Here is a 26,592-nt window from a genome sequence, read left to right as displayed (position 1 = left end):
ACTCTAACAAGATATGAAACTTCCTTTTTATACGAGATATGTCACTATGATTACAAATTGCACTGATTGTGTCATTTAATAAAACACACAGGAATTATAAAATGCAATTTATGGGGGTGGAGGGATGGGGTAGAGAAGAGAATATTGAATAAAATCCTGTCTTTTTTTTAACCCTTTAGTGAACTATACACTTCCAGATGTGGAAAAACAATTATTGTAAACACTTAGAAAACTATATTTAAGGAACAACCTAGAGGACAAAGCACCTCTTGTCTGCAACTGTTTTATTGATCGTAAATTCCTCTTTGGGGAAAGTACTGCCCTGTAAAATGTGATGGTCGATTAGAGAAAGAAAGGAAAGAAGACTTGATTTATCAATCCAAACACCAATTATTTAGCTGCTGCAGCAACAACATTATAGTACAACTGCTCTCTGTCTTATCTAGTCTCACATATTAGAAATATGTAAGATACTTTCAGACAACTAGGTGTTCTTATGGTATACACAGAACCAAATTAGCAAACAGTCATTTCAGACTTGTGGTTACACTTCCTGAATCATGAGATTATATCACAATCTCACCATTCAGGACAAAAAGGGATATTTCTAGCCCTTAAGGTTGTTACCAATCTTGAAAGTGTGACCAAGGGAATAAGTAACAGATCTGCTTGAGAAGGCCCACAGCTTGGAAAAACTGCTGTGAGCAGGATGAAGTCATGGCAGTAAGGCCTTATCTCCCAAATTCCTTTCTCTAAGCACAAGCCCAGTAGAGGATCCCACAGGTAGCTAGAGAGGAGATGCACAGACCACAAGCCTCGCTCCCCCCCCCCTGCCAAATTACCCAAGCAGGCACTCTACGAATGGGTTATTCCACATCCTATACTTTTAAATGTGGGGTTGGATCCAGCGTGGGTAAGGCCACAGGTGCACGAGCCACATGACCCAATGTACCACAAGTTGCCTGCATCAGGCCTTGATTGTATACAGTCTGAAAATGTACCTTACCTTTGAATCTTCTCACTTTCAGAATTCTGCCTACAGAATCAGAGTAGCCAACTGGCACATCTACCTTGATGTTGCAAGGAGAATGGCAGAACAGGGGCACAACTGGATCCCGCTCCTGTATCAAGTCAAGGCAAAGATGCTGTGGGCTGCCTTCTGCAGGGATGTCACTAGAGCACAGTAGCAGGGCTCCCCACTGCATGATGTGGCCTGCTACAGATACCTCTATCCACTAATAGAGGTACTGGATTAACGTGAATGCAAAGGGACAGAGGCCTCCAAGGACTTCTTTGCCTGGTGAGGTGTCGCCAACCAGCACTGCAGGTCGTGGGAAATCCAGGGGAGAAGATAGCAGCAGGGTCCCAGTCATGTCACCTTTCACTTCCTCTGAGGAGGATAGACTGCACAGCTCAACATTCTCAGCTGATATGTGAAGCCCTGGGGAATCAGAGCTCATGGTAGAAGTGATATCTTTTATTAGACCAACTAGATTTTTGCAATGAAATCTTCATAATTTTTTTAATGAAATCTTCTTAATTTTACAAGAAGGAAGCAAGTTTTACCACCTGAAACCTGAGACCCTGCTCCTGCCTTTGTTTGAGGTAATTTGCATTATCACAGAGCCCAGAGATACTTCATCACATAAACAATTCCTGCCCAGAAGAGTATTCCATCATTTTACTCTTCTGTGAAATATGAATCATAACCAAAAGGAAATATGACTCTACATCCTGCTTGCCACCAAATAACTTTGAGATAGACAGACTATTCCAACTTTTCTCTGAGCCTAATCTGCATAAAATGAACTGTTCCAAACAGGAGATTTTACCACACCTTCAACTCTCCTATGAAATATGAATTTTCATTTCTACCTAGGAGAACTTTTACAATCTTTTCTCCTATGCCTGAAGAAGGGTGCTTGTGCCTGAAAGCTTGCAAATAAAGATTTTTTTCCCCAAAAATCTAGTTAGTCTAATAAAAGATATCACGCCTACCACAAGTTCTGATTCCTATGAGCTCGGAAGAAATTTTATGGGCTCAATGCTGGAGCAGGAGGGTCCAGTCTTGTCCCATGGCTCCAGCAGCAGGTGGCAGTGACCCTGAGGTGTCACTCCCATAGATGCCTGCAGCCTCTCCTCCGCATACAGATGTTGGCCTTGCAGAGGCAAGAGGTATAAGCCTTTTGTGCCAGTTTGCAACATTGCAAAGATAAGATGCTCTGCTCCAGAGGCCCTGTGCTGCCTGGCCTTGGATTGGAAGTCAGCTGTGCGCAGATGCCCAGGTAACACAGTAAGCTGTTTGGGTAGGGTGGTGTCCAGGTGGCTGCCGGCTGAGCTCCCCAGGCTTGCTCACTCCTCTGGGACCAGCAGTCCACTGGATACTGGATGCAGGTACCCTGCCTTCCCTGCCCCCTTCCCCAGGTTGGCCAAGCCAGGCTACTTGCAGCACCTGCTGCCGCAGCTCCAGACCCCACTGCCCCCTGCTCTCTCCCTGCAGGCCAGCTGCTCTGCTGCTGCACTGCTGCCCAGCCCACAGTGCCCAGACTTGGGGCACACAGGGTTCCCAGACAACTGGGACAAGGGGTTGGCCATGCCCCCACCCTCCCATGCCCCTGCCTCTCGAAGGAGGAGCCATGGGACCACCCCCCGTGCCACCACCATCCCCCAAGCATGCCCTTGCTGTGTGTTCCCCAGGTGGTGTGCAATGAGCTGTTTGTACAGGCGGAGGGGTGCCCAAGCCACTACACCTTGCTGTTGCTGATCCCGCTGATACCTACGGTTCTGATTCAGGACTCTGAGCTACGACAGGTTGGGGGGCAAGCTGGCTGCCCAGCAACCTCTGCCACCACCTGTAGGGCTACCTGTCACAGTGCTATATATCGCTGCCCCCCACTGCTGAGGAGGATATTGCCGCCAGCAATGATGCCTTCCTCAGCATGCGAGGCCTGTGTCACCCAGCTGTGGGGATATGGGCTTCTTAATAAAAGTTTGAACTGTGTCCCACCTCTCTGCATGCTGAGGGAGGGGGAACCTGGGGCTCGGGAAAGTGCAAGCAGGCCATGCCATTACAACCCTTCCCCTGTCAGCAGACAGGCATGGATGAAAATTCATTTTAATTTCAACAAAGCATTTATTAGATTGTCAGTAAACCAACGCACAACAGAAATAACACAGGAGCACAATACCCATCCCCCTGATTTGCTACAGAAGCATCAGCACAACACTAACAGCTAAAAACCCACCACATGTCACTGGCTCTTCTTCCCGCACCACCCCCTCTGCCTCACCCTCCCCTTCATCCCTAAAGCATTGTGGTGCTCTCTTTGTCCTGCTAGAGTAGGGGGCGCCCCTTACTCATAGGCACACTGGCTGTCGCTGAGGTTCTCGCTATGGGGGGCTGATCACAGATAGGGATCTCTATGGGGGTCAGCTCACAGTTAGGAGTAAACATAGTGGTTGTCACATGGGTGGTCCTGGGGGGGTTGGGGTCAGCTCAGGAATGGGGGCTGGAGTCATGCATTTAAGGAGCGATGTTCTCACAGCACTTATTGGTCAGGTCAAGGAATTTTACTGTGATGTCCATGATGTCCTAGTGAGCTGCTGCCTCTCACTCTTCAACCTTTCAGTACACCTCCCGGAGTTTGTCCTGCCAATCATCCATGGACCATGCGATTCAAAGGCTGCCACAAAAGCCTCCATCATGATTTTTTTTGATGGTCACTGCTGGTAGTGGTGTTCATACATTGCTCAGCTCTGGTCCATGCTGGTGTCCATGCTTCAGGCACATGTCCCAAAATTTCAGTGGATGTGGTAGCTGGTAACAGGAATTTGAAAAAAAAAAAGTGCTGATGGTCTTATCCCCACTCCCTGTACTGAACTGATTATTGGTGATCAGGAGACATTATTCCTGCCACTTGGTGAATTAATACAGTCACCCGCAAAGGATGACTATGCAGGAACCCAGATGTCTCCCCAGTCCATTAAGAAGATCATTGTACATCTCTCAGCAACACAAATTCCTGATGCTAAATGAACTAACACTTCCCCCACCCCCAAACAACTTAGACAGTCCAGCACATCCACCCTCCTGTACACGAAATATCGCAGGACTGCAAGCAGCGGACATATTTGCCGCTTACAGCGTTAACACCCTCCCTCCCACATCACCACGCTTGACCCTGGTGCAAAAGTGAAGCTAGGTCCACATAAGCCCTAGCTGCCCAAACCAATCTATTGCTCCTTCCCTGTAACTTACAAGTCCCCAGGAACCTTGGGCATCTTGGACACCGACACAGATATTTGGGTCTCTGGAGTTTCTGGCATGCCAAACAAATCTGAGGTCAGTATCATCATGGAATCTGATGCATCCTCCTCTTCTGGGATACGCAGGAAAAAGGTTGGGGAGATTGCGATCATTGTCAAGACAACTTCATCTTGGTCCTCTGTGTTCTGTAGCACTTGTCCCCTGCCTCTGACTGGTGACCTGAAGGCTGTGTAGTGCATATCACACTGCTCGTTACAGTGGCAAGACAGTCTGTGGCATCTTGTGTGGTAGATGACTCTGTGGCATCCTGCAACCCCGCTATGCCGAAGGATCAGAGGCAAGCATCTCTTGCATCCTTTGCAAGAATGCAGGACAATTTATCATAGTATGGAGCTAATGTGCATCCTGCACCCCGAACGAAAACGCTGGTCCTTGGCCCAATGGAAAGCACATTTCAGGGCCTTCATCTTGCTGCAGCATGGGACCCAGTCACAGTTGTGGCTGCACTCCTTCATTTGCTCGGCAATGGACGCATAGACTTATTTCATGGATTTTCCAGCTGCACCAGAACCTATCGTTCCTCCCAAATATCAATCAAATAGTCCAGTTCTTCCCGGGCCCAGTTGGGGCCACAGCTTTGAAATGTATCTAGCTGCTGCTCCAAGCCTGGCAGACATTGCTTGTTCTTTTGTGCCTCTATCAAGTATATTTTCAGGGCCAAAATGAGTCACTGATAGAGGAGTCACTGCGTTCTGACCAGAGTTGCCAGATGTTTTCTGCACACAGCTGAGAGAAGTTATATAGATATTTGTATGGAACCTTTTTGTGCACTTCTGACTTGCCACATACGCATACCTATACAGATGCGAACTGTGTCTCAGTACTGGCACTCAAGCAAATCTGCTCATGTTACCCTTCCTAACAGAACACCTTTGCAAATCATAGCCAGCCCCAAATTGTCCCCCAGATGCCCCACTGTCCAAAACAATCATTCTTAATGGCTCACTGGCACAAACACCCAAAATTCAGTGTCTGGCAGCTTGCAATGCAGCTTGAATTAAAGGAATTTCGGCTGTCCCTTCAAGCACACTCCCCCTTTTCTCCCTGGGATGTGTAGGAATTAAAATGTAAAGAGCAGGGTTGTTAAAGCTGTCAAGGCTCATGTCTTGCTATTCACCAAGCCTTAAATTGGGGCTCGGCCATTTTAGTATTCATTTCAGCACCTGCTTTTTTTCCACTGAACACGTGTCATCAAAAACTGGGTGTTGGGAGATTTCGGATATTTGTGACTTTGATTTTACTTGTTGCTTTTGGCTCCTCAATTCTGGCATAACTCCTGATGCACTGGTGGGACCTATTCAAAAAAGGGGCACACGAACCTCAGACCCACCTTTCTTCCCTAGCTTCCTATTTGGAGGTGCTTGCTGGGGTGATGCTTTGTGGCTGGTCTAGTCATTGTTCCACTAATAGGCTATTATCTGCAGCCCTGGATCAATCACAGGTTTCCAGGGCCATCGGATACCCCACATTTTTACAGGAGTGGCAATCACAGGAACCTGAGCTGCGTAGGAACAGAAATTTAAAAAGCATGTCTTTTATAATGCTAATAACTCTGTTCAAAAGTCCTACCTAGTCAACCCCTTTAACACAAGCTTTGAGCAAAAGAGTTGTTTTCTGCAAAACAAAATGGATTCGCTGATTCCTGATGGAATATCCAAGGAGAATCAGAAGCTGTTGGATGCCCTGCAGGTGTCCAACTGGAGAATGGAGGCACTCGATAATGCAGAGATGCTGCTATTGAACACAATGCAGACTATGCTATCCCTTCTACAGAGCCGCCAGTGCAGGGTAGCAGCTTCACATGCTTTGTTATACAAGGCAATGGGCCATCAGCTGGAGTTTATGAGCCAAGAGGCTCTCGAGCCATGGATCTCGCAGCTGAAAGGGTTCTGTGGATCAGCCTACAGAGCAACAATCACAAGGTCTGGACACACGCTAGGAGTTCTGACTGGTGGGAAAGCATTGTAGTGTTGACTTGGGATAATCAGCAGTGGGTCGAGACCTTTGCATGAGCAGGGACTCATGCACCAATACATCAGTCTGATATCAGATCAGTACCGATACATCAATCTGATATCAGATTTGTACTGATATAAAGAAAATTGGCTTCATCAGAAATCGGCCTGATGGGGCTGATAAATGCCAGTGTGCGCATGCACTCAGGCAATGAGAAGCACAGTCTGCAGCATGGAGAGCTGCTTCCAGGTGGTAAGTCTGGTGTGGTGGAAGGGGAGGAGGGAGGGAAGAGGCATGGGGTGGGGGTAGATCAATGCAGTAAGGGAGGGAGGGGGCAGTGGCAGGTGCTGCCCAGCTAGGGAGTAGTGGGACATGGGGTGGAGGTGCAGCTTGTGGGGGGGGGGCAGCTCCTTCCACTGCTTGCACCCCAGAAGGACGGGGGCATGTTGCCTCCCAGATCTGCGCAGGGCAAGCGGGCAGGCTGAGGCTCTTCTCGCCGAGGGCTGGGCTTGGAGTGGGGGCTATGGAGGGGGCTGCAGCCACCTCACATTTCACCATAGCTCCCTCCCAGTGCTGCTGCGCACCTGGTGCAACATGGGCTCTTCCTAGCTCTACCCCCACTTCCCCCCATGTGGGGCGCGGGATGGAGGCGTGGCTCATTGGGGAGGGGAACAGCTCCCTCCCAGCACCACTGCCGCTGTGCACTTGGCACAGCCCTGGCTCTTCCCAGCATGTGGGGGGAGGCTGGGGTTGAGCCAGGAAGAGCTGCGGCTGTGCTGGATGTGCGGCAGCAGCAGTGGCACTGGGAGGGAGCTATGGCAAAATTTGGGGTGGCTGCAGCCCCCTCCATAGCCCCCGCTCTGAGTCCCTGGCGAGAAGAGCCCAGCTCCAGTCTGCAGCTGCAGCCCACCTGCTCACCCTGCGCAGATCCAGGGGCACATTCACCCCCACCCCATGCTCCTGGGGTGCAAGCAGCGGTAGGAGCCACCCCCCCATGAGCTGTGCCTCCGCCCTGTGCCCTGACCCAGCTGGGCAGTGACTGCCCCTGCCTCCTCCCTCATTGTAGGAGGGGGTTGATCTGCTCCCCTCCCCTTCCACAACGGATCTACCAGCTGGAGACAGCTCTCCACGCTATATCAGAAATTGGATTGGCATTGGCCAATATGCCTCCTTAAAAATCGGATATCGGTATCGCCCCCAAAAACCTCTATCGGTGCATCCCTAATTTTTCCACAGTCTCGCTACTGTTGCTGCACATTGATTGCCAGGAGAATGTCATGCGTCACCACATCACACCAGAAAAGAGGGTGGCCATAGCCATCATGAAACTGCATGGGCAACTGGTGCCACCTTAGTCGGGGGGGGCACGTGCCCCCACCAGCGACCCCCCACAGCTAATCTCACTGATCAGGGGTCTCGCTGATGGGGGTGGGGAGGTGTTACTCCACAGCCGATCATGCAGAGTGGGAAGCAGAGCTCCCAAAAATGGCTGCAACACTCCTGGAAGTGGCTGTGGCACTCTCATTCCCTGGCTGGCACTCGCAGGAAGAGCACCAGCACTCCTGCCTGCCCCCCCTGCCCATCACCTATGTGGGGAGTGAGGCCTGTCAGGTGGTGCACCAGTGCTCTCAGGGTGAACGTGCACCCCCGTGCATCCCCTACGCATCGCCACTGCAAAACAGGCCACCCCCACCAGCCTCCACATCATCAGGAACCAGCTCAGTGTGGCTTCCTGCATGGCCAGGGTGGTGGTACATGAGGTATGCCAGCTGCTGCAGGACATTGTGGTGAACATGTTCATCTGCCTCCATAACTCCTGGGAAGTTGTTGAAGGCTTCAGGGCCATGGGATTCTCTAACTGTGTGGGTACACTAGACAGCACACACATCCCAGTCCTATCCCCATCCCAGGAGAGCCGGTCATTCACCAACAGGAAGGGATTTGCCTCAAACAATTGTTCTCCTCCACGAAAGACTATAAGATTGAAGCGCTGACTTCACATTGCAACAAATAGATTTAGATTACATATCAGGAAAAACTTTAAATTGGCACAAACTTAGGAGTTTTCACCTTCCTCTGCAGCATGGGGATGGTCATCTTCCTAAAATCTGTTGAATGTATTTTAGGTATTTTAGGAAACTACCTCTTGTTTTTTCAGTGACAGGACATTGATAGTGACCTGGTCCCCTTGCTCACCTGTGGGCAGTTAAAGGTTATATTTGTTGTTATTAGAGCAATGATCTGAAGTCCTTATCTATTTTAATATTTATTATTATGTTTGTTGTTTCTGAACTATGCCCGGTAGTTGTGTGTGACTGTTTGTTCCCAAAGTTTTCAAGAGCAGATTGCCTTGTCTAGGATGGTTTAGACAGGGATGATTGTGTCTTAAGCAGGGGGTTGAACTAGATGACCTCCTGAGGTCCTTTCCAGCCCTACTGTCTATAATTCAATGACATTCTGTATGTTCCTCTTCTCCACATTTATTTTTAGATGTCAGCCCATCAATGTACAAAATACTGAATGGCTTCAGAACTGACACATCTTCAGGTCAAAGAGGTGCCCAAACTCCCATGGACTTCAGTGGATTTTTTTTTACAGGTTTAAGTCTAGATTCCACAAATGCTTACTCATGTGAATAACATTACATGTTTGGCCCAAAAGGGTGAATAGACTTTTTTAAGTCACTTTTTAAAAATTGCACATGTATGATCAAGATCTTAGAGTTCTGTCACCCTTGGTAATATCCCTGGGTAATAAGAGATAACGTTGTTAACAAATTCACTGTATGTTATTAAATGTTGTGAACAAACTCCCGGCATTTCAGTTGCAATGAGGCATTGTATATTGTTGAGCTACAGTTAGACTGATTATTGTATGGTGGTGTATTTGGACACAATCCTCCTCTTCTAAAAAAAGAGAGCACCTGACTTAGTTTGAGACATTTATATTTGTAATGGTTAATTATATAATACTACTATAAAATAAAAATAAAGCTAATAAGTGAGTTAATTTGTATACCTGGTCCTTTTACACACACACATACATACCCATCCCACCACACACACACACACACACACACACACACACACACAAAATGATATTGAGGTGGTAATTTCACCAGAAGTTTCATGGGGAATATATACACAATGGCATGCAACTAAAAATGATAGAATTAACCGTCCAATCACCATAGAAAACCAAAAGCTAATAACAACTTTAAGGAGTAGACAACTCTCAAGTGACAAGAAAATTGTTCCAACTGCAATTCTACAGTTCTTAGTCCTTATTCTTGTACCAGGATTCTTCATAGACTGAGAAATACAGAACGAAGCTGCTGGTTCTCAGAATCAGAAGTCAAGTCACCTTCTCAAAGCAAATTCCTATTATCATATGAGTTTTTCTGAGTGTCAATTTTTAAATAGTGCTATTTTTTCTAAGGAATCACCATCTTTAAGGCTATATTTCTGTTGGACATATTAATAAATTTACGGGATTAGCAAATTTGGGACTAACAAATCTCTGCATTATCTCTCTTATTCCAGATCTTTGGTGACCTGTTATTTCAACTATCAGTGCTAGCTTCTCCTCTGAATTCCTATTACTGACTTTTATGCTTCCTTACTTTAAGGAATATTGGCATTCAATATTCATGAGTTCTCTAATTTCTTAATTTTGATTTTTATTTTGTTTTGATTCTGATTTCTTTACTCACTTGTATTTCACACTTGTTATGTGTACATATATGTATTTATTCATGTAAAGAACAAATTAACTGAAACAATTCTGCAGCATAATAAAAGAAAGGTGAATGTAAAAGTTGAAAGAAATTTATATGTCTGATTTTCACAGATGCGGACAACCCATAATTTGCATTCATGTCCACTGGAATAGTTGTTATTCAGTGTTTTTAAAACTGGTATGGAAACATGGTTGAGACATCCATCCATACTCCATGTCTTGTAGTGACATCAGAAGGGAAGAAAGTATATGAAAAAATCCCTAATGTAGCTCTAAAAATCAGTTTAATCTGTAATGACGGATAGTTAAACAGATGCCTTAAACAGAATTAAATGGGTATTGTACAGCACCAATATATGGTACAGTTAAGACTGCTGAGATGTCTTAACTGTTCATTTACTTGCTTGAATTTTAGAATATTTTAAATTTACATCTGAGTTTCATGGGCCTGTAACTTTTAATTTATGATAGTTACAAAATCTCTTCAATGACTACAATGGGTTTTTTATCATTACATTACAGATTTATACTCTCAGCCTTAATTTCATTTTAAAACAAAATAATTTTTTGTTCTGGAAAATATAGTAATGTGTATATGTGCAACTGCACATGAAAGCAATATCATATTCCTCTACTATTTTAATTCTCCCCCACCATTTCCTTCTGTCCTCTCTACTGATGTTTAACATGCTGCAAAATTGTCTTATTTAATTTTTTTCTGTATTTCATGTACTTGATGACTTTCTTATATTCATGTTTGCCATGTTTTATGATCCTTGCTCTTTAATAAATATCATTCTGTCCTTAGAGAGAGGATTGCAATTGGCTAGTACTAAAATGAATACAACACTACCAGCTGGTGTTTGCTTCCCAAGAGATGCTGAATTAAATAATTCTTCAAATGTTTCTCTCACATTGAATTGCACCTCCCAGGATCTCTGCTGTCAATGATTTAACAGCTCTTTGAAGTTGCAAGAGGCATAGTATTAATACTGATAACTAAGTTACCTTTCATAACAGAGAACAGCTCTCCCTCTGTCCCTGACCTTCCTTCATCCAGCTGGTCTTTCCAACAAGGGAATCCTAGCCTGTAAGGCTTATACAAACAAGTGTGAGCCTTTGTAATACTACTGTGTGATGCCAAAAACCGTAATCCATGCACATTCGTATTGTCAAGATCTGTACATCATAAAGAAACGCACAGAACTGTGACAAATTGCAAAGCAATAACACGTTTCCAGTAAGCAACAAGAATTCTCTGATTTCTTTTTCCCTTACCTAGTAGCAAGTGTTCAGAGAGAAAAGCCTCTTAGAATGCCTGCTGAAAATCACTCAGAAAAGAGTTCTGATAGGGAGACAATACCCACGGAGGTTTTAATGACTTTTGAAAAACTCCAGCCTACAGATACTTGGGTTTGCTGAGTTTGGGGGCAATTTGGAAAGGAGGAAACAGAACATTGTTTGTTTTTGTTCTACTTAGATTTAATTTTGTTAACTTGTTTTTATTCACTTCTATAAAGATTTGCTTCTGTTGGAAAAAATGTCATGTTTGTTTCCTGGTTTTATTTATGCTGTTACCCCATCAGATTAAAAAACATATAATTGAAATGGTCCTTGTATGATTCTCTTCTGATAGGCTTATTCCTCTTTTTTGCTCCCACCTTATTGAAAAATCACCTCTAAATGATCAATTCCATTCTAACTTCTGTTTTTTACTATAAGACCATGTTCCTTAAAATAACTAACACTATGAAAAACAGAGTATAATTTTCACCAATTTTGGATCTATGGATCTCTTCATCTGAGAAAATTCTCTGTTCCCACTGATCTGAGGAAGAAGTTAAGTTGCTATCAAATTACCTCCCCAGCTAAAGTAGTATCTTTTTATACAAAACACAGTTTAATGTTTCCTATAACATTATCATTTAAAATACTGCTTTATTTACTGACTGAAGCAGGGCACTTTAAAGGAGCTAGCACGCGCACAGGCTGCTGGCAGGTGGGGCAGGGAGCTAAGGAGAGGCTCATATGATTGGAAGAAGGCTCAGGCTGGAGCTATATAAGCCCATAACCTGAGCCAGTCAGGGGACCTAGTCCTGCCAGCCACAGGGTTAGGAGCTCCTGTCCAGGAGAGTGTCGCAGAGCACTAAGGTGCCCTGCTCCTAAAGACAGGAAACTGGTAGGGAAAGAGCCCTAGCAGTGAGGAAGGAGCCCAGCTGTTGGTCACTAGGGCAAAAATGGAGTTAGCGACCAACCCACACCTGCTAGCGGTCAGCTGACTGAAAGGGGCAGGGCCTGGCTCCCTTATAAACCCTAGGGGCTGAGGCCAGGGGAGCAGTTCCCTGCCAGGGAACCTGGTGCCTGAAAGGGGTGCAGCCAGACAGGGGGCTGGGGCCTGGTGTCCTAAAGGGCCAAACATCATTACAGTAACACTGCAAGGCTTGGGGTATGGTATAGGGGAGGTTTTAAAGCCAACAATTAGTCCCTAAGGCTTTAGGTGCCCTGCAGCAGCACAGCCATAGAGAGGCCCAGCAAGAGGCCTGAGAACAGTAAAGGCCAGTAGGGATCCATTTGGACTGGGGCCATGTGAAAGCCTGTAGGCAGCCTCCCTATGATCATTACTATTACATCAAGGTGTGGTGGGCAAGAAGGGAAGGTGCTCTAGGGGCAGAACAGGGCATGGTTGCAGAGCCAGCGGGAGGTGTCACAGCTATCCCTGGGATCCCAACACGCCCTGCTACTGTACAAAGTCAGAGTAAGATTGAAACAATCAGTTATCAAGGCTGAAAAGCAGGAAAACTGAGAAAAAGGGATAACACCTATCTGAAACTTTAAATTGCTGAAAGTAACTGAAACATTTTAAATAAAATGATTAAAGGATTGCAAATGATTTTTCATGTCACTTCTGTTGCTCTGTCTATATATTTATAACGCATTCATTCATAGGCAAATCTAGGCTCGCTGCACAGCTTGGCTGGAATGGGATAGGAGCAGCTTTGGAGGTCTGACCTCCCATCCCCCCAATCAGCCAGGGACAATGGCAGTGGTGGACAGGGGAGGGGGAGAATGGGAAAGAAGGGGAGGTGCCACTGAGCAAGAAGGGCAAGGGAAGGCAAGCTGAGAGGAGCGGGGAGGGGGGATTCTTACCCACTGGGAATTAAAGTCCTCAGCTACTGCTTCTGCACCATGGTCCAAAAAGGGGTGGGGGGTGTAATTGTGAACTGCACCCACTCTGGTTCTGCCCCTGGACTAGTTAACTTAATACAGTGGTTCTCATTCTTTTTGGACTCAAGGCACCCCTCCATAACTTGTTAATTGATTGGCACCCAATTTCAAAACTAATTTATATATCTCTTTGCAGATAGGCTGGGCAGTGCAGGTGGGGGGTCACCCTGGCAGGGACAAGCCTGAGCCTGTGCTTATCTGTTCATCGCCCCTTCACATCTTGAGGAATCAAAGAATCTGGCAGTACCCCAGGGTGTCACATCACCCTGGCTGAGAATCACTGCTCTAATGGCAGAGTGCAAAACTTCATACACATGATAAGATGGCAGTTCTTCCTGTGTTTTTTTCTGCCTTGTTTTTATTAGAGAGACAAGTCAAGACTTCCCAGTTATTGCTTGAAGGCCTAGAGAACCAGAGTTAAGATAAATGAAGTGTGAGTTGCAGTTTCTCCTGTGCTTGCCTAAAGAAAAGGTATGCTGAATCTGAGGACTTTTTGATAAACAAACGCATTATCAGCATAAAGCAAGCTGCTGATCGTCGTTATCAAGTGGTAAGATGCCTAACTCTCAAGGAAGATAACAAGAATTGAGTTCAATACCTTGCTGCACTAGGTCCTGATTTCCTTACTGATTAAAACAATCTGATTCCGAAAACATTCTCATTTAGGAGACTTGGCAATCTTACAGCAAAGTAGTTAAGAATATAGGATGTTCCAAGAAATTTGAATGAAAAATTGTTACCTACTTTCTGTTCTAATTGCAATATTCTCCAATAAACACAAACTGCTAGAGCAATCTTACTGATACAAGCCATCCCAGTGTCAATGGCCAAGGGACATATATGTTTTAAACTAAATCTGGCTAAAAGTCCCACTTAGTGATACCAGTAAAGTTGGTAAGATTAGAATCCTAAACTGACAGAATGAATGTATATGCACTGAAAATATCTTCATTCAAGTTTTAAAATTTTTACTAGCACAAACTTTTTATCAGCTGCCTGTATCCATAATGATATAGCTCAAAATTGACAATTGTCTTTAGTTTTTTCTGCTGATATACCTTTTAAAGTCTTGCTTCCAGTCAAAACAGATGATATTGTGCTTTAATTACTAATGCTTTGTCTTAAAATGGAACATAATGAAGAAAAATCATATCATAGAACTAGAATGTATGTCAGCAGGATTCTCATACTCACCATAAGCTAAAATTTGCCATTCTGTGCTGCTGCTGACCTATAAAATGTTTGTTTTATATTTGTTAAACATCATAAATCAACTTGCCTTGTGGAATTACAGAGCCAGTTAATTATTTATTATTTCATATTAAAAACTTGATTACTATTCAATCCTCAAATTAATTTATAGTTAATTCTGGTCATGATACAAAACATTATACATGTATGTAGACTCCTTGACATAAATGGGATTGCTTGTATGAGTAAGGATTTGAATGTCTGACCCAATAACAGTAATATCCACCAGAATTATTCATATATAGCCCCCACCTATTACTTGATTTCATTTCTTGTTACTTTCCCTCTTTTAGAAAAGGGCATTTACAGTGAAAATATTATATCATCTTTGAAAACACTACTGGAAGTCCCTTACAAACTAGTGGAACTAACAGAGCTCTGGATAGGCACAGCAGGATGCAGGACTGTGGCTTACAATATTATCCTCAAACTTACACGGCTATGATCACTTTTAACTCCCATTGACTTAAGTAGTAGTTAAAGATATTGTGTATATAATAAGAGCAATCTCCACTAAGTCAACTGAAATACTTCCCATGATTTCAGCTGATATTTAATCAGGCCCGATGAGGAAAAGATGTTGGATAAACCTCCCAAATGATTGTGGGATATTTTCTGTAACCAAGTTGAATGGTATAAGGAGAATATCTTTGTTTCTTTATAAACACCTTGGTTTATGTTCTGAAACACTTTAAATTAAGCTGTGGGTGTTCATCTCGTATCTCTTACAAGAAAACACCTGAGCAACTTCAAAGTTGTCATTCTCCCCAAAATACAAAAGACTTACAGTATCATCCCTTTTTTTCCATCTCCATCTGTCAACTGATAATGCTACCCAATTATAAATTTTCACTTCACAGGTGATCAATCTGCACCATCATTAGCAACATTAACAAAAATCCTATCACATTTGTATTAATTTTTAAAGTAGTCTATTGTGAATGCTAACAATCACCTGAAATGGAACATCTGTCACTTGTCTATGGACATATAACCAAAACTCTTTAGAGCTCTTTATTCTTGACAATATTGAGTAGGCCTACTCTTTCCTCACAGATACACAATGATCATGTGTGTGCCAGGTACAAGAAGGTAAACTGTGCTAACTCACAAGCATACAGTTTAAACAAAAGAGAAACCACACCCATTCTCAAACAAAACCCTTATTAAGATCAAAGGACCTGAAGTTCTTCTCACATGAAAAGTAGTCAAAAGTAATGCCACTGAATTCAATGGAACTGCACCAGTATAAATCCAAAATAGTAAGCAGGGAACTGATCTCAAGATCTTTTCCACCTATGACTAAGCACAGATTTGCAATTTTAACACTTAAAAAAGTGTGTTATAAAATTTTAGTCTGATCACTGTGGAAAATAGAACCCGGTCATAAGAAACAATACAAAATAAATATTAATCAGATGGTTAATGGCAAAGCCTTGATTGCATTTCTTCATTTTCTTTCACAAACAACTGTGACAGAGCAGCTTTGGTGCCTGTCACTTTAAGGGCTTTGAGTGGCAGCAAGGCAGTCAGCAGGTGCAGGCCAGCCCTGATGAGGCAGTCACATGACCCGGTGAAAGCCATTGTGATTGGAGGAGGAGGCTAAGCGGACTCCGTTTTAGCTCAGGCCCTCAAAGCTGACCAAGCAGTCTGTTGTTGGCAGCTGACAGAACAACAGCCAGCTGAGTGACTACTCAAGAACACTTTGGAGTTAAGGGCAGGAGCTATGGGGATGGCAGGAGGCTCCTGGTCCTGGGTATGACTTGAAACTGCACTCTGCTGGGGAATGATGGCCTGGTAGGGCTGCCTGTGGCAGGGCAGCTCCCCAGAAATGCCAGGCCAGTTGCCTCCCCAGGGAAAGGTGGGTAGGGGTGCCTTATAACCCTAGCCCCCACTACTCATTGGTGATAGAACAGACAGTGGAGCCAGGCACGCCAAGGGAAAGGCACCTGAGTCTCTGGGGATATAAAACCCCAAGCCCCAGGAAGGGGGCATAAAGTTAGCTTCAGTGAAGGGGTAGAGAATGTCCCCAGAAAGGGGGGCAGGAAGAGCCTGGTGCCTGGTGAAGGGCTAGTGGCTAGAGTTGGCCTAGAGTTAGGTACAAGAACTGTTACCCACAGAGTAGGCTGCAGGAGGCACCCAAAGGGCTGAGGGGGGATCGCCCAGAGTGGAAGTAGGTAAGCCTGATGGCCCGAAGGGGCTGCTAAAGAGGAGCAGCGTAGGTTGCCCCAGTGAGGGGCAGTATGAAAGAGGCCCTGTGAGAGGGGGCAGAATGTATGTGTAGTGTGTGAGAGGCCCAGCAAGGGACAGTTTGCCTTGGCCTCTGGCGAGAGCAACTAGTAACTTTCGATGTGTCTCATGCCTTGCAGATGGCAGGATTAGAGTCATGTGTAGACCCCATGGCATCGGGGCATTAAATGGGCAGCCTCCTGCTTATTTCATCTTGTATTATTGAACAGCAAGTCGTGGCAGGAGAGACAGGGTGGACTACCCTAGACAGAGGGGTGGGCCAGCACTGTGACCGGCCACATGATCTTCCTCGTCACACTAACCAACCAACTAGCCACAGTAAATTATTTGAATGGGAATTTTTACAGTAAGCAAAAAAACAAAACAAAACCAAAAAAAGGAACAGGAGAAAGATTAAAAAAAGAACTCAGTCCTTCACTCCTAGGAAATCCTCTCATCAGTAGCACTCTCACCTCCTGCAAAAGAAGAAAATGGAGCTGTCCAACATTTTGAAGAACAGGGAAAACAGAATATGTAATGAGTGCAAAGGCCCTAACACCAGCAAACTACCTTTTAGATTCTATGCATGCTCAAAATGACTGAAATACATATTCAGTTTTATTTTCCTCATGTTGCATCCCTTTTAAATCCAAACCAGTGTCAATGGTAAGGAAAGAGGAGAGGGATACATGGATAGAGGAAGAGGGTACCACTTTAAATGGTAGAGCTGGATCAGAAATAGATGGCTTTGGGAAACAGATAATGGAGAGAAGGAAGAAAAACAATTATAGAACATACAAGATGAGAGCAACACTTAGCTTCAGTTATTTTGCTTCCTAAGTCACTTTCGTTTCTTCTAACCTCTGCCTATTCTTTCACTTCAGCTTGTAAAGTCTCTGGGCCAGAAGTTCTTTCAGCCTAGATTTATGAGTTGCCTAGCATACTTAGTTACTTGACAAATGATAAATAATTGTTCCATTCAAATCACAAAAATTAATCTTGACTTTCCTGTATTTAAAAGCAAATCCACACTCAGTTCTTAACTGTCCAAGTGTCTTCTCTGCACGGTTTACTAGCCAGTGCTATAAACTATTTTTGTTATTATGTGTTATGTCATTTTAGGGCAAGGTTAGACACTGGGCAAATGTTTATCATGCTACAGGGTACAACCTTAATATAATGAACTGCCCTGGGACTAGAAGAAAATTTCATAAAAAGGTATTTGCTTTAACACAGTTAATCAATTTGCTGTCATAATAATGGGGAAAAAAAACAGTTCCTGCTGTCGGGATTGTTGAAACCAAGGGTTTGTTATAAGCAGAGTTGTTATAGTGAGATTGTACTGTAGTTAAATGTTGAAGTCTCTGATCGTGGAGACAGATACATCAATGCTATGTATTTCTCTGACCTAAATGTGACAGTCTGTTTTTACAGGTGGCAAAAATGAAAAATGAGACAAATAACAGGTAAGGCACGAAAGCTGAAGTGACATGTGATTCTTTGCTTCTAAATATCTTTTTATTTCTGATAGGAACTCACAAAAATGAATGCTAAAGATAATACATAGGTCTGAGAAGGAGAGAAATGAATGTTGATCTAATAAAATGAATAAGCTGCCTTGTACTTAAGTACAACCAGGATGCATCCAAGCCCTTTTGAAATCAATGGAAGTTTTTTTTTTTTTAATTGCTTTCCCTGCAGCCAGGGTTTCATGTTTAGTGTTCAAAGTAAATTAATCCACGAAGAAAGTCCTTGTAAAAGGAGACAGGATTCGTTATCATATTCCCCAGGAAAGGTTTTAAAAAACATGCCAGAAAGTCAAAATTGGGCACATTTTGCAAAGATCAAAGTATATACTGCAGTTACTCAAATCTAAGATGACCCTGAATTTAGGATGACCTTCCCTCCCAATTATTAGATACTATATATGGACAATTTATCAATTTGTTACAATTATTCTAATTATTGGAGAGTCATCTTTAATTCATTCCTCCCACCGCTGCAGTGGGGAGGCAGGTGGTATGCGGAGGTCAGGCAGCTTGCCCCTGCTTGTGCCTTTCCCCCCCAGCTTCTGCTTACACCCTTCCCCCAGTCTCTGTTCCATCCCCATTCTAATCTGTCCCAAGCCCAGCCTCTACCACTTTTCCTGGCTGGGCTGGGGCCATGCTCAGAACTCCAGGCTGCAGTGTGAACTGAGCCTGCTAGCACGAAGCAAAGGTAAGGGGGGAGGCAGAGGGGCAGGCACAGGAGTGGAGCCTGGAATTGGGGGGGGGAGAAAAGGCTGCAGGGGGGAGATGGTGGGGTGCAGAGGTAGCAGAGAGGGGACAGCAAGAGAGAAGGTGGCTATGGCCTCAACCTCAGGTAGGGGCTGGAGCCTGAGCCACAGCAGCCACCTGCCCCTACCCCACCACCACCCTCTATGTGAATCTAAGGAGATACTTTTTCCCCACCACGTTAAATGTGCTGGGAGGGAGGGGAAGGGAAACCCTGTCCTAGAATTGAATAAATATGATACTTCCTGAAAACACTTTATCTTTAGATTGGTTTGATAGGCAGGGAAGGTTAACTTAGAGAGAAATAATAAAAATAATATTCACTTTAATACCATTTCTCATCAGAAGATTTTGAAGCATGTTATAAATGTGAATTAAAGCTTAAAAAATCCCTGTAAGGTACAAAACATTAGTTGTACTCCTTTTACAATCATTTAAGCCAGCTGTGCCAGCTACCCCAAATCTTGTTTAAAAGAAGATCAGAAAGACCCACAATCTTATGTCTATGAAATAGTCATAGTTCCTAGACGAGGTCCTGGCTCATGAAATAGTCATAGTTCCTAAATCCAGCTTGAAGAACCCTCGACACATAATCACAGTGCGGTAACATGTCATGTTGCTCTGAAGTAATGTTGCCACAATACGTTACTATGATTTCTTAGGCTTTGGATGTGAGAAGACTACATCTAACAAAAGAGGAAAGGATTTCTTAGGGTGATATCTTTTATTGGACCAACTGGGTTGTTGGGACAGACTTAGACAAGCTTTTGAATGCAAGATATTCTTCATCAAGTCTATCCCAACAACCCAGTTGGTCCAATAAAAGATATCGCCCTAAGAAATGCTTGCCACTTGTATAACTTCTGGACCGTCATGGCTACACTATCACTCTTATGCTACCACTGTGACTCTCAGCCAGGGTGCTACAGACCCCTGGAGTGCCTTGAGATCCTTTCAAGGGTGCCATACAATGTTAGCAGTCAGGTTTACAAACATGACCCACAAGACAAGCCTGGAGACTTCAAACAGAAATTCACAGTTGTCACATGCGGCGAGTCATGAATGGGGCAGCTCCGTGTGTTGTCTTTCTGAGTTCTTAGCAACAGAAACAACTGCTCCATTATTTTTCAGTAGGCAAAAAAAATGAAAAACTAAGAGCTGGCATTTTCCAAGGGGTGCCTTGAGTCTATCCAGGGGCTCCTAGAGTCTATCCAGAGGTGCTTCAAGTCTAAAAAGATTGAGAGCCACTGCATTACCAAGGCAAAAGAGGTCCATTCAAAAACTGAAGGAAGGCACAGTGTAGTTGAGTGGTCTGCCCTGCCACAGAGTGGCAAGCCAGGACCTTGTGATTGATCTAAGGATCTGATCAAGAGCTCAGTAGCTAGAGGCCTCCGGGATTTCCACTTAGCTTCTTAGCCCTAGAGAGAGGCCTATCCAGACCCACAGCATGGGGGTGAGCCAGCAAGGGGGAGGGGATCACCCTTCTCTGCTCCCTGTGTGGTAAAGGGCAGGGCATCAGACACAGCAGGACATGCACCAAGTTTGCAAGTCTCTGCACACACACTCAGGGCAGGCCTACCTGGTAGGCATCAGGGATGTTGACTGTCTCGCCGTGCTCCGCCACATAGCCGATGATGCCCTTGCCCCAGGGCACCTGCACCTCATTGCAGTTCTCGGTGCTGCAGCAGGGCAGCAGCGGGGTCCCTGCATGCACGTCAAAGACCTTGGACACCAGGCTCTTCTTGCCCCCTGCGGCGCCCTCCACCAGGAAGAGGGAGCCGCGGTCCGCATCCACCAGCAGGCAAACGAAGATGAGGATCTTGTAGCTGAGGCTGGTGAGGTCCAGGTCGTTGGAGACGTCCTTGACCAGCTCGAGGAAGAACTGCCGCTCGTTGTGCTCCTTGAGGTGGCGCTTGTAGTCCAGCGCGCTGGGCGGGTACTGGGGCAGGCTGACGCGGGACTCGAGCAGGGCGCTGAGGATGTGCGCCGTGGTGGGCGGCAGGGAGCTGGCCTTGCGCAGCAGCGCGCGGCGCCTCATGCTGCTCAGCGGCTCCTGGGCCCGGCCGTGCACGTGCTCGTCGTAGGTGCGGTTGACCGGGATGGCCTTGGAGCGGGCGAAGCTCTGGCGCAGCTCCTTCTGCGACGCCCTCCGCTGCAGCTCGCCCGCCTCCCCGGCCCCGGCCCAGACGCTGCTCCTGCGCTCGTCCGCACCGCCGGGGCCGGGGCCGGGGCCGGGGCCGGCGCTTCCGGGAGGCGCTGGGCTCAGCTGCTTCCTCCTCTTGAGCCACTTCTCCACCAGCTCCGGGTGCCGGTCCAGGAAACTTTCCACCGCCACGAAGTCCAGGGCGGCGGCGGGTGCGGCCGACATGCTGGCGGGCTGCGGCGGCTCCTCACTTCGCCAAGTGCCAATAACTCAGCACCCGCGCAGGCATGGCAGAGGCGCCCCCCGGGCCGGGCCGCGACGTGCCGCCCGCGCCGCTCCCTCCCTCCCTCCCTCCGGGGCGCCGAGCTGTGCCGGGCCGGGCTGTGCCCCGCGTCCTGCCCGGCGGCGCTCGGGGCGGATGAGGGGGCGGGCGCCGCCGCGGCTCCCTCTGGCGCTGCACCGAGCTCCTGCCTCCTGCGCAAGCCGGGCACGGAGACCTGCGCGGGGCGGGGGACGGCAGAGCCGGGGGGCGGGCGGAGAGCGAGCGCCGGGGACGGGAAGGGAGGCGGCGGCGGCGGCATCTTCTCCCCCGGAGGCAGCCGCGGCGGCGCTCGGAGTGTGCGCGGCGCGGGAAGGGGTCGGTGCTGTGCCCGGCTTGTCGCCCGCGAGGTGTTCGCGGGGAGCCCCGCGCTTCCCGCCTCTTCATTTGCCCGCCAGGCCCGCGCAAAACGGGGGCTGGGCTCACGGTCCCGGCCGCCTGGGGGACACGATGCGCGAGGGGTGCTGTGGTCTTTGCCCCCCTCCCCCCTTTCCATCCCGCGGGGTCGCACGTGGTCACTTGTCCCCGGGCAGGTGCGGGTCCGCGGGCGCCGGGAGCTGCCGCCGCAAGGCCCGGGGCGGGACAGACGAGCCAGGGTGAGTTTTGAGCGCACGTGGAGCAACGCAGTGCACTGCTCGGCGGTGCCTGCGCAGGAGGGCTGGCGAGCCTGGCGCCGCGGTCCCGAGCACGTGCGGCGGAGCGGAGAAGGCTGGATGCGGCGAGTCACGAATGGGGCGGCTCCGTGTGTCCCTGCAGAGCGCTCCTCGGGGGCCGCAGAGCTAATCCGTGCCGGCCCGCGGCCCCTCCGGCATGAGCCGTGCCCAGAGGGAGGGAGCCTGTGAAAATAGTGCACGTCTGTGCAACAGCTGCGGGGCGGGGGGGTGCCCCTAACAGCTGATCCGCTCTGCTTGCCGCAGGTGCCCAGCCTCTGAGAGGCGGAAGCAGGCTCCGCGTAACCTAAGGGGGTGCTGACGCCGGTCACTCCCGGACACGAGCTTGGACAAAGGCACCGGCTTGCCAGCGCCCGCCCCTGCCTGCCCGCCCCTCGCTCGGACGATGCAGCTCAGCTCCGGCATCGCTCAGTGCTGGTCTCTGCCGGGCTGGATCCGCACAGCTTCGGGAGTCTCTTACAGCGCCGCTTTCATTGAGAAATCTGGCGCGGCCGCCCCGGGAACCCGCCAGTAGCGGAGCAGGAGAGCAGCGCCCTGCGCAAGCACCGGGGGGGCCGGAGCCTCTGCTCCCCTCCTGCGTGACGCGGAGCTCGGGGCCCCCCGCGGGGACGCAGCGGAAGCCGCCCAGCTCCACCCAGCTACAGCGCGGCCGCTCGCTGCGTCCCTTTCAGTGCGGGGACTCCCGCCCGGCCCCCCGCCAGCGCCTGTGGGGAGGGGGGAGTTTCCCGGCTGAAGCATCCCGCCTGGAGCGTCGCTGAACCCCTCGCCCAGTGAAAGATGCTGCCAGGGGTTCCTTTCCTGTGCCTGAAGAAGGGTGTTTGTCCCCTAAAGCAATGTTTCCCAACCTTTTCCAGCCCAAGGCAAATTTACAGCAATAAAAATTTTCCGCGGCACACCTGTTAAGGCATTCCACATCCTCAGTGAGGCCGAAGTTGGTTCCTTATTCCCAGTTCCTTTTCCCGGTTCCCTAGTCCTGGTTCCTGGTTCCTTTTTCAAAGAGAATCTAGACCCAATAAAAACTTGTTATTAATGAATTGCACATCCTAAAGAAAGAGAATTTCATTAACTATCTATATGTACTAATTAATATGTAAAATAATATTCCACATCAAGTACAGAGCCCTAAATGAAGGTCAGATTAGGATGGGATTATGCGCAAAATACTTCTTGGGCCACCCCAAATTTTGTGGCGATGCCACTGGGGAACTGTCCCAAAGAACCCCGAACACAGTCCCGCCCAGCCCAAAGCACGGTTTGGCTGTGCCAGGCTGCCAACTAATAGCCCCCAAGCCCTCTATACTAAGTATAATGGCTTGAATAAAGAACTAGCTTTCAGGCTGGGATTATGGCTAGAAATTCTGCTTGGGCCACTCATCAGAATACCTCTGTGCCATGGGGGGACTGTCCTGGACATCTGTGACCAGAGACTTCTCTGGTCCAAACTGCGGTTTGGCCGTGCCAGGCTGACAACAGACAACACCCCAGCCGCTGTGCTAAATACATGGAACTGAATAAGGAACTGGATTTTGGGCTGGGATTAAACCAAGAAATCCTTTTTAGGCCACCCCAAACCATGTCTCTGTGCCACCCACTTCTGGATATCTCTGACCAGAGATTTGCCTGGCCCAAAGCACAGTTTGGCCGTGCCAGGCTGCCAACTAACAGTACCCCAGCCACTGTGCTAAATATATGGAACCGAATAAAGAACTGGATTATGGGCTGGGATTATACCCAGAAATCTTCCTTGGGCCACCCCAGACCTCACCTCTGTGGCACTGGGGGACTGTCCTGGACATCTGTGACCAGAGATTTCTCCGGTTCAAACTGCAGTTTGGCCGTGCCAGGCTGACAACAGACAGCACCCCAGCCACCGTGCTAAATTAATGGACCCAAATAAGGAACGGGATTTTGGACTGGGATTATACTCAGAAATCCTTCTTGGCCCACTCCAGACCACTTCTCTGTGCCACCAGGGGACACTCCTGCACATCTCTGACCAGAGACTTGCCCAGTGCAAAACGCATTTTGGCCGTGCCAGGGTGCCGAGTAACAGCACCCCAGCCACTGTTCTTAGTATGTAGAACTGAATCAGGAACTGGATCTTGGGCTGGTATTATAGCTGGAAAGCTGTCCTGGGCCACCCCAGACCATGTCTCTGTCCCACTGGGGTACTGTCCTGGACATCTCTGAGTGGAGACTTGCCCGGACCAAAAAATGGTTTGGCTGTGCCAGGCTGCCAACAGACATCACCCCCCAGTGGTGACCTAGCCCAAAAGCCTGGTCCTTATTCGGATCCGTATATCTAGCACAGTGGCTGGGGTGCTGTCAGTTAGCACCCTGGCACGGCCAAACCACCTTTTAGGCCAGGCAAGTCTCTTGTCAGAGATGTCCATGAGAGTTCCCCAGTAGCACAGAGGTAAATCAAGGAGTGGCCCAAAAAGAATTTCTAGGTATAATCCCAGCCCAAAAGCCAATTCCTTATTCAAGATAATGCATTTCGTACGGTGCGAATGGGGGGCTGTTAGTCAGCAGCCTGGCACCACCAAGCTGCACTTTGGGCCAGGCAAGATTCTGGTTAGAGGTGCCCAGGAAAGTGGCCCGGTGCCGCAGAGTCATGGCATGGGGTGGCCCAACAAGCATTTCCATCTCTAATCCCATCCACCAACCAATTCCTAATTCAGGACTGTATACTTAGCACAGTGGTTTAGGTGCTGTCTTTTGGCAACCTGGCATGACCAAGCCGTGTTTTGGGCCAGGCAAATCTCTGGTCAGTGATGTCCAGGAGAGACCTCTGGTACCACAGAGGTGTGGTCTGGGGTGGCCCAAGAAGGATTTCTGGGTACACTCCCAGCCCAAAATCCAGTTCCTTATGTGGATCCATATACATAACACAGTGCCTGGAGTGTGGTGTCAGTTGGCAACCTGGCGCGGCCAAACTGCATTTTGGGCCGGGTAAGTCTCCAGTCAGAGATATCCAGGAATGTCCCCTGCTGGCACAGAGACATGGGCTGGGGTGGTCCAAGAAGGATTTCTGGGTATAATCCCAGCCCAGAATCCAGTTCCTTATTTGGATCCTTATATTTAGTACAGTGGCTAGCATGCTGTCTGTTGGCAGCCTGGTAAGGCCAAACCACATTTTGGGCCAGGCAGATCTCTGGTCAGAGATGTCCACGAGAGCACCTGGTGTCACAGAGACATGGTCTGGGTGGCCCAAGAAGGATTTCTGGGTGTAATCCCAGGCCAAAATCCAGGTCCTTATTCAGTTCCAGATACTTAGCACAGCGTCGGTGAGGGGGGGCGGGGGGGGTGTCTGTTGGCAGCCTGGCACAGCCAAACCATTTTTGGTTTGGGTAAGTCTCTGCTCAGAGATGTCCAGGACAGTACCCTGGTGGGACAGAGATGTGGTCTCGGGTGGCCCAGGACAGCTTTCCAGCTATAATCCCAGCCCAAAATGCAGTTCCTTATTCAGTTCTGTTAGTTGGCATCCTGGCATGGCCAAACTGCGTTTTGGTCCGGGCAAATATCTGGTCAGAGATATCCAGGAGTGTCCCCTGGTGGCACAGAGACATGGTTTGGGGTGGCCCAAGAAGGATTTCTTGGTTTAATCCCAGTCCAAAATCCAGTTCCTTATTCAGTTCCATGTATTTAGCACAGCAGCTGGGGTGCTGTCTGTTGTCAGCCTGGCACAGCCAAACCGCAGTTTGGACCAGAGAAGTCTCTGGTCACAGATGTCCAGGACAGTCCCCCCATGGCACAGAGGTATTCTGATGAGTGGCCTAAGCAGAATTTCTAGCCATAATCCCAGCCTGAAAGCTAGTTCTTTATTCAAGCCTTTATACTTAGTATAGAGGGCATGGGGGCTGTTAGTTGGCAGCATGGCACAGCCAAACCGTGCTTTGGGCTGGGCGGGACTGTGTTCGGGGTTCTTTGGGACAGTTCCCCAGTGGCATCGCCACAAAATTTGGGGTGGCCCAAGAAGTATTTTGCGCATAATCCCATCCTAATCTGACCTTCATTTAGGGCTCTGTACTTGATGTGGAATATTATTTTACATATTAATTACTACATATGCATAGGTAATGAAATTCTCTTTCTTTAGGATGTGCAATTCATTAATAACAAGTTTTTATTGGGTCTAGATTCTCTCTGACAAAGGAACCGGTAACCAGGAATAAGGAACAAGGAACTGGGAATAAGGAACCAACCTCAGCCTCATCCATCCTCGTACCTATTGTAGCTCATTGCCATGGAAAAACTCCACCGCATACCCCTTTATTTCTGACAGGGGCTGGTTGAGAAACACTGCCCTAAAGCTTGCAAAGAACATGTTTTCCAACTGTTTAGCTGGTCTAATGAAAGCTATCCCATCTACTCAAAGAACCCTGTCTACCTGTGTCCTGAGACCAACATGGCATGGCTACAACCAACAGCCCTGAACCCAAGGAGCTTCCATTAGGGCA

The 26,592-nt window shown here is 47.6% G+C and overlaps 1 protein-coding gene across 1 annotated transcript in view; it reads right to left on the bottom strand.

Annotated features, from left to right (window-relative positions):
- The window catches only part of PDE11A (phosphodiesterase 11A), a 260,304-nt gene extending 237,729 nt beyond the window's left edge, over positions 1 to 22,575 (bottom strand). Inside the window, exon 1 of the mRNA XM_059727249.1 lies at positions 20,579 to 22,575. Coding sequence (XP_059583232.1) covers positions 20,579 to 21,367 — 789 coding nt within the window. The 5' untranslated portion in view covers positions 21,368 to 22,575. The remainder of the gene's footprint in view (positions 1 to 20,578) is intronic.
- Positions 22,576 to 26,592: the final 4,017 nt, after the last annotated feature.

Source organism: Alligator mississippiensis, chromosome 4 (assembly GCF_030867095.1).
Source record: "Alligator mississippiensis isolate rAllMis1 chromosome 4, rAllMis1, whole genome shotgun sequence".
Lineage (NCBI taxonomy): Eukaryota > Metazoa > Chordata > Crocodylia > Alligatoridae > Alligator > Alligator mississippiensis.
Note: the sequence above shows the minus strand (reverse complement) of the source record. Positions and strands in the feature narration are given on the sequence as shown.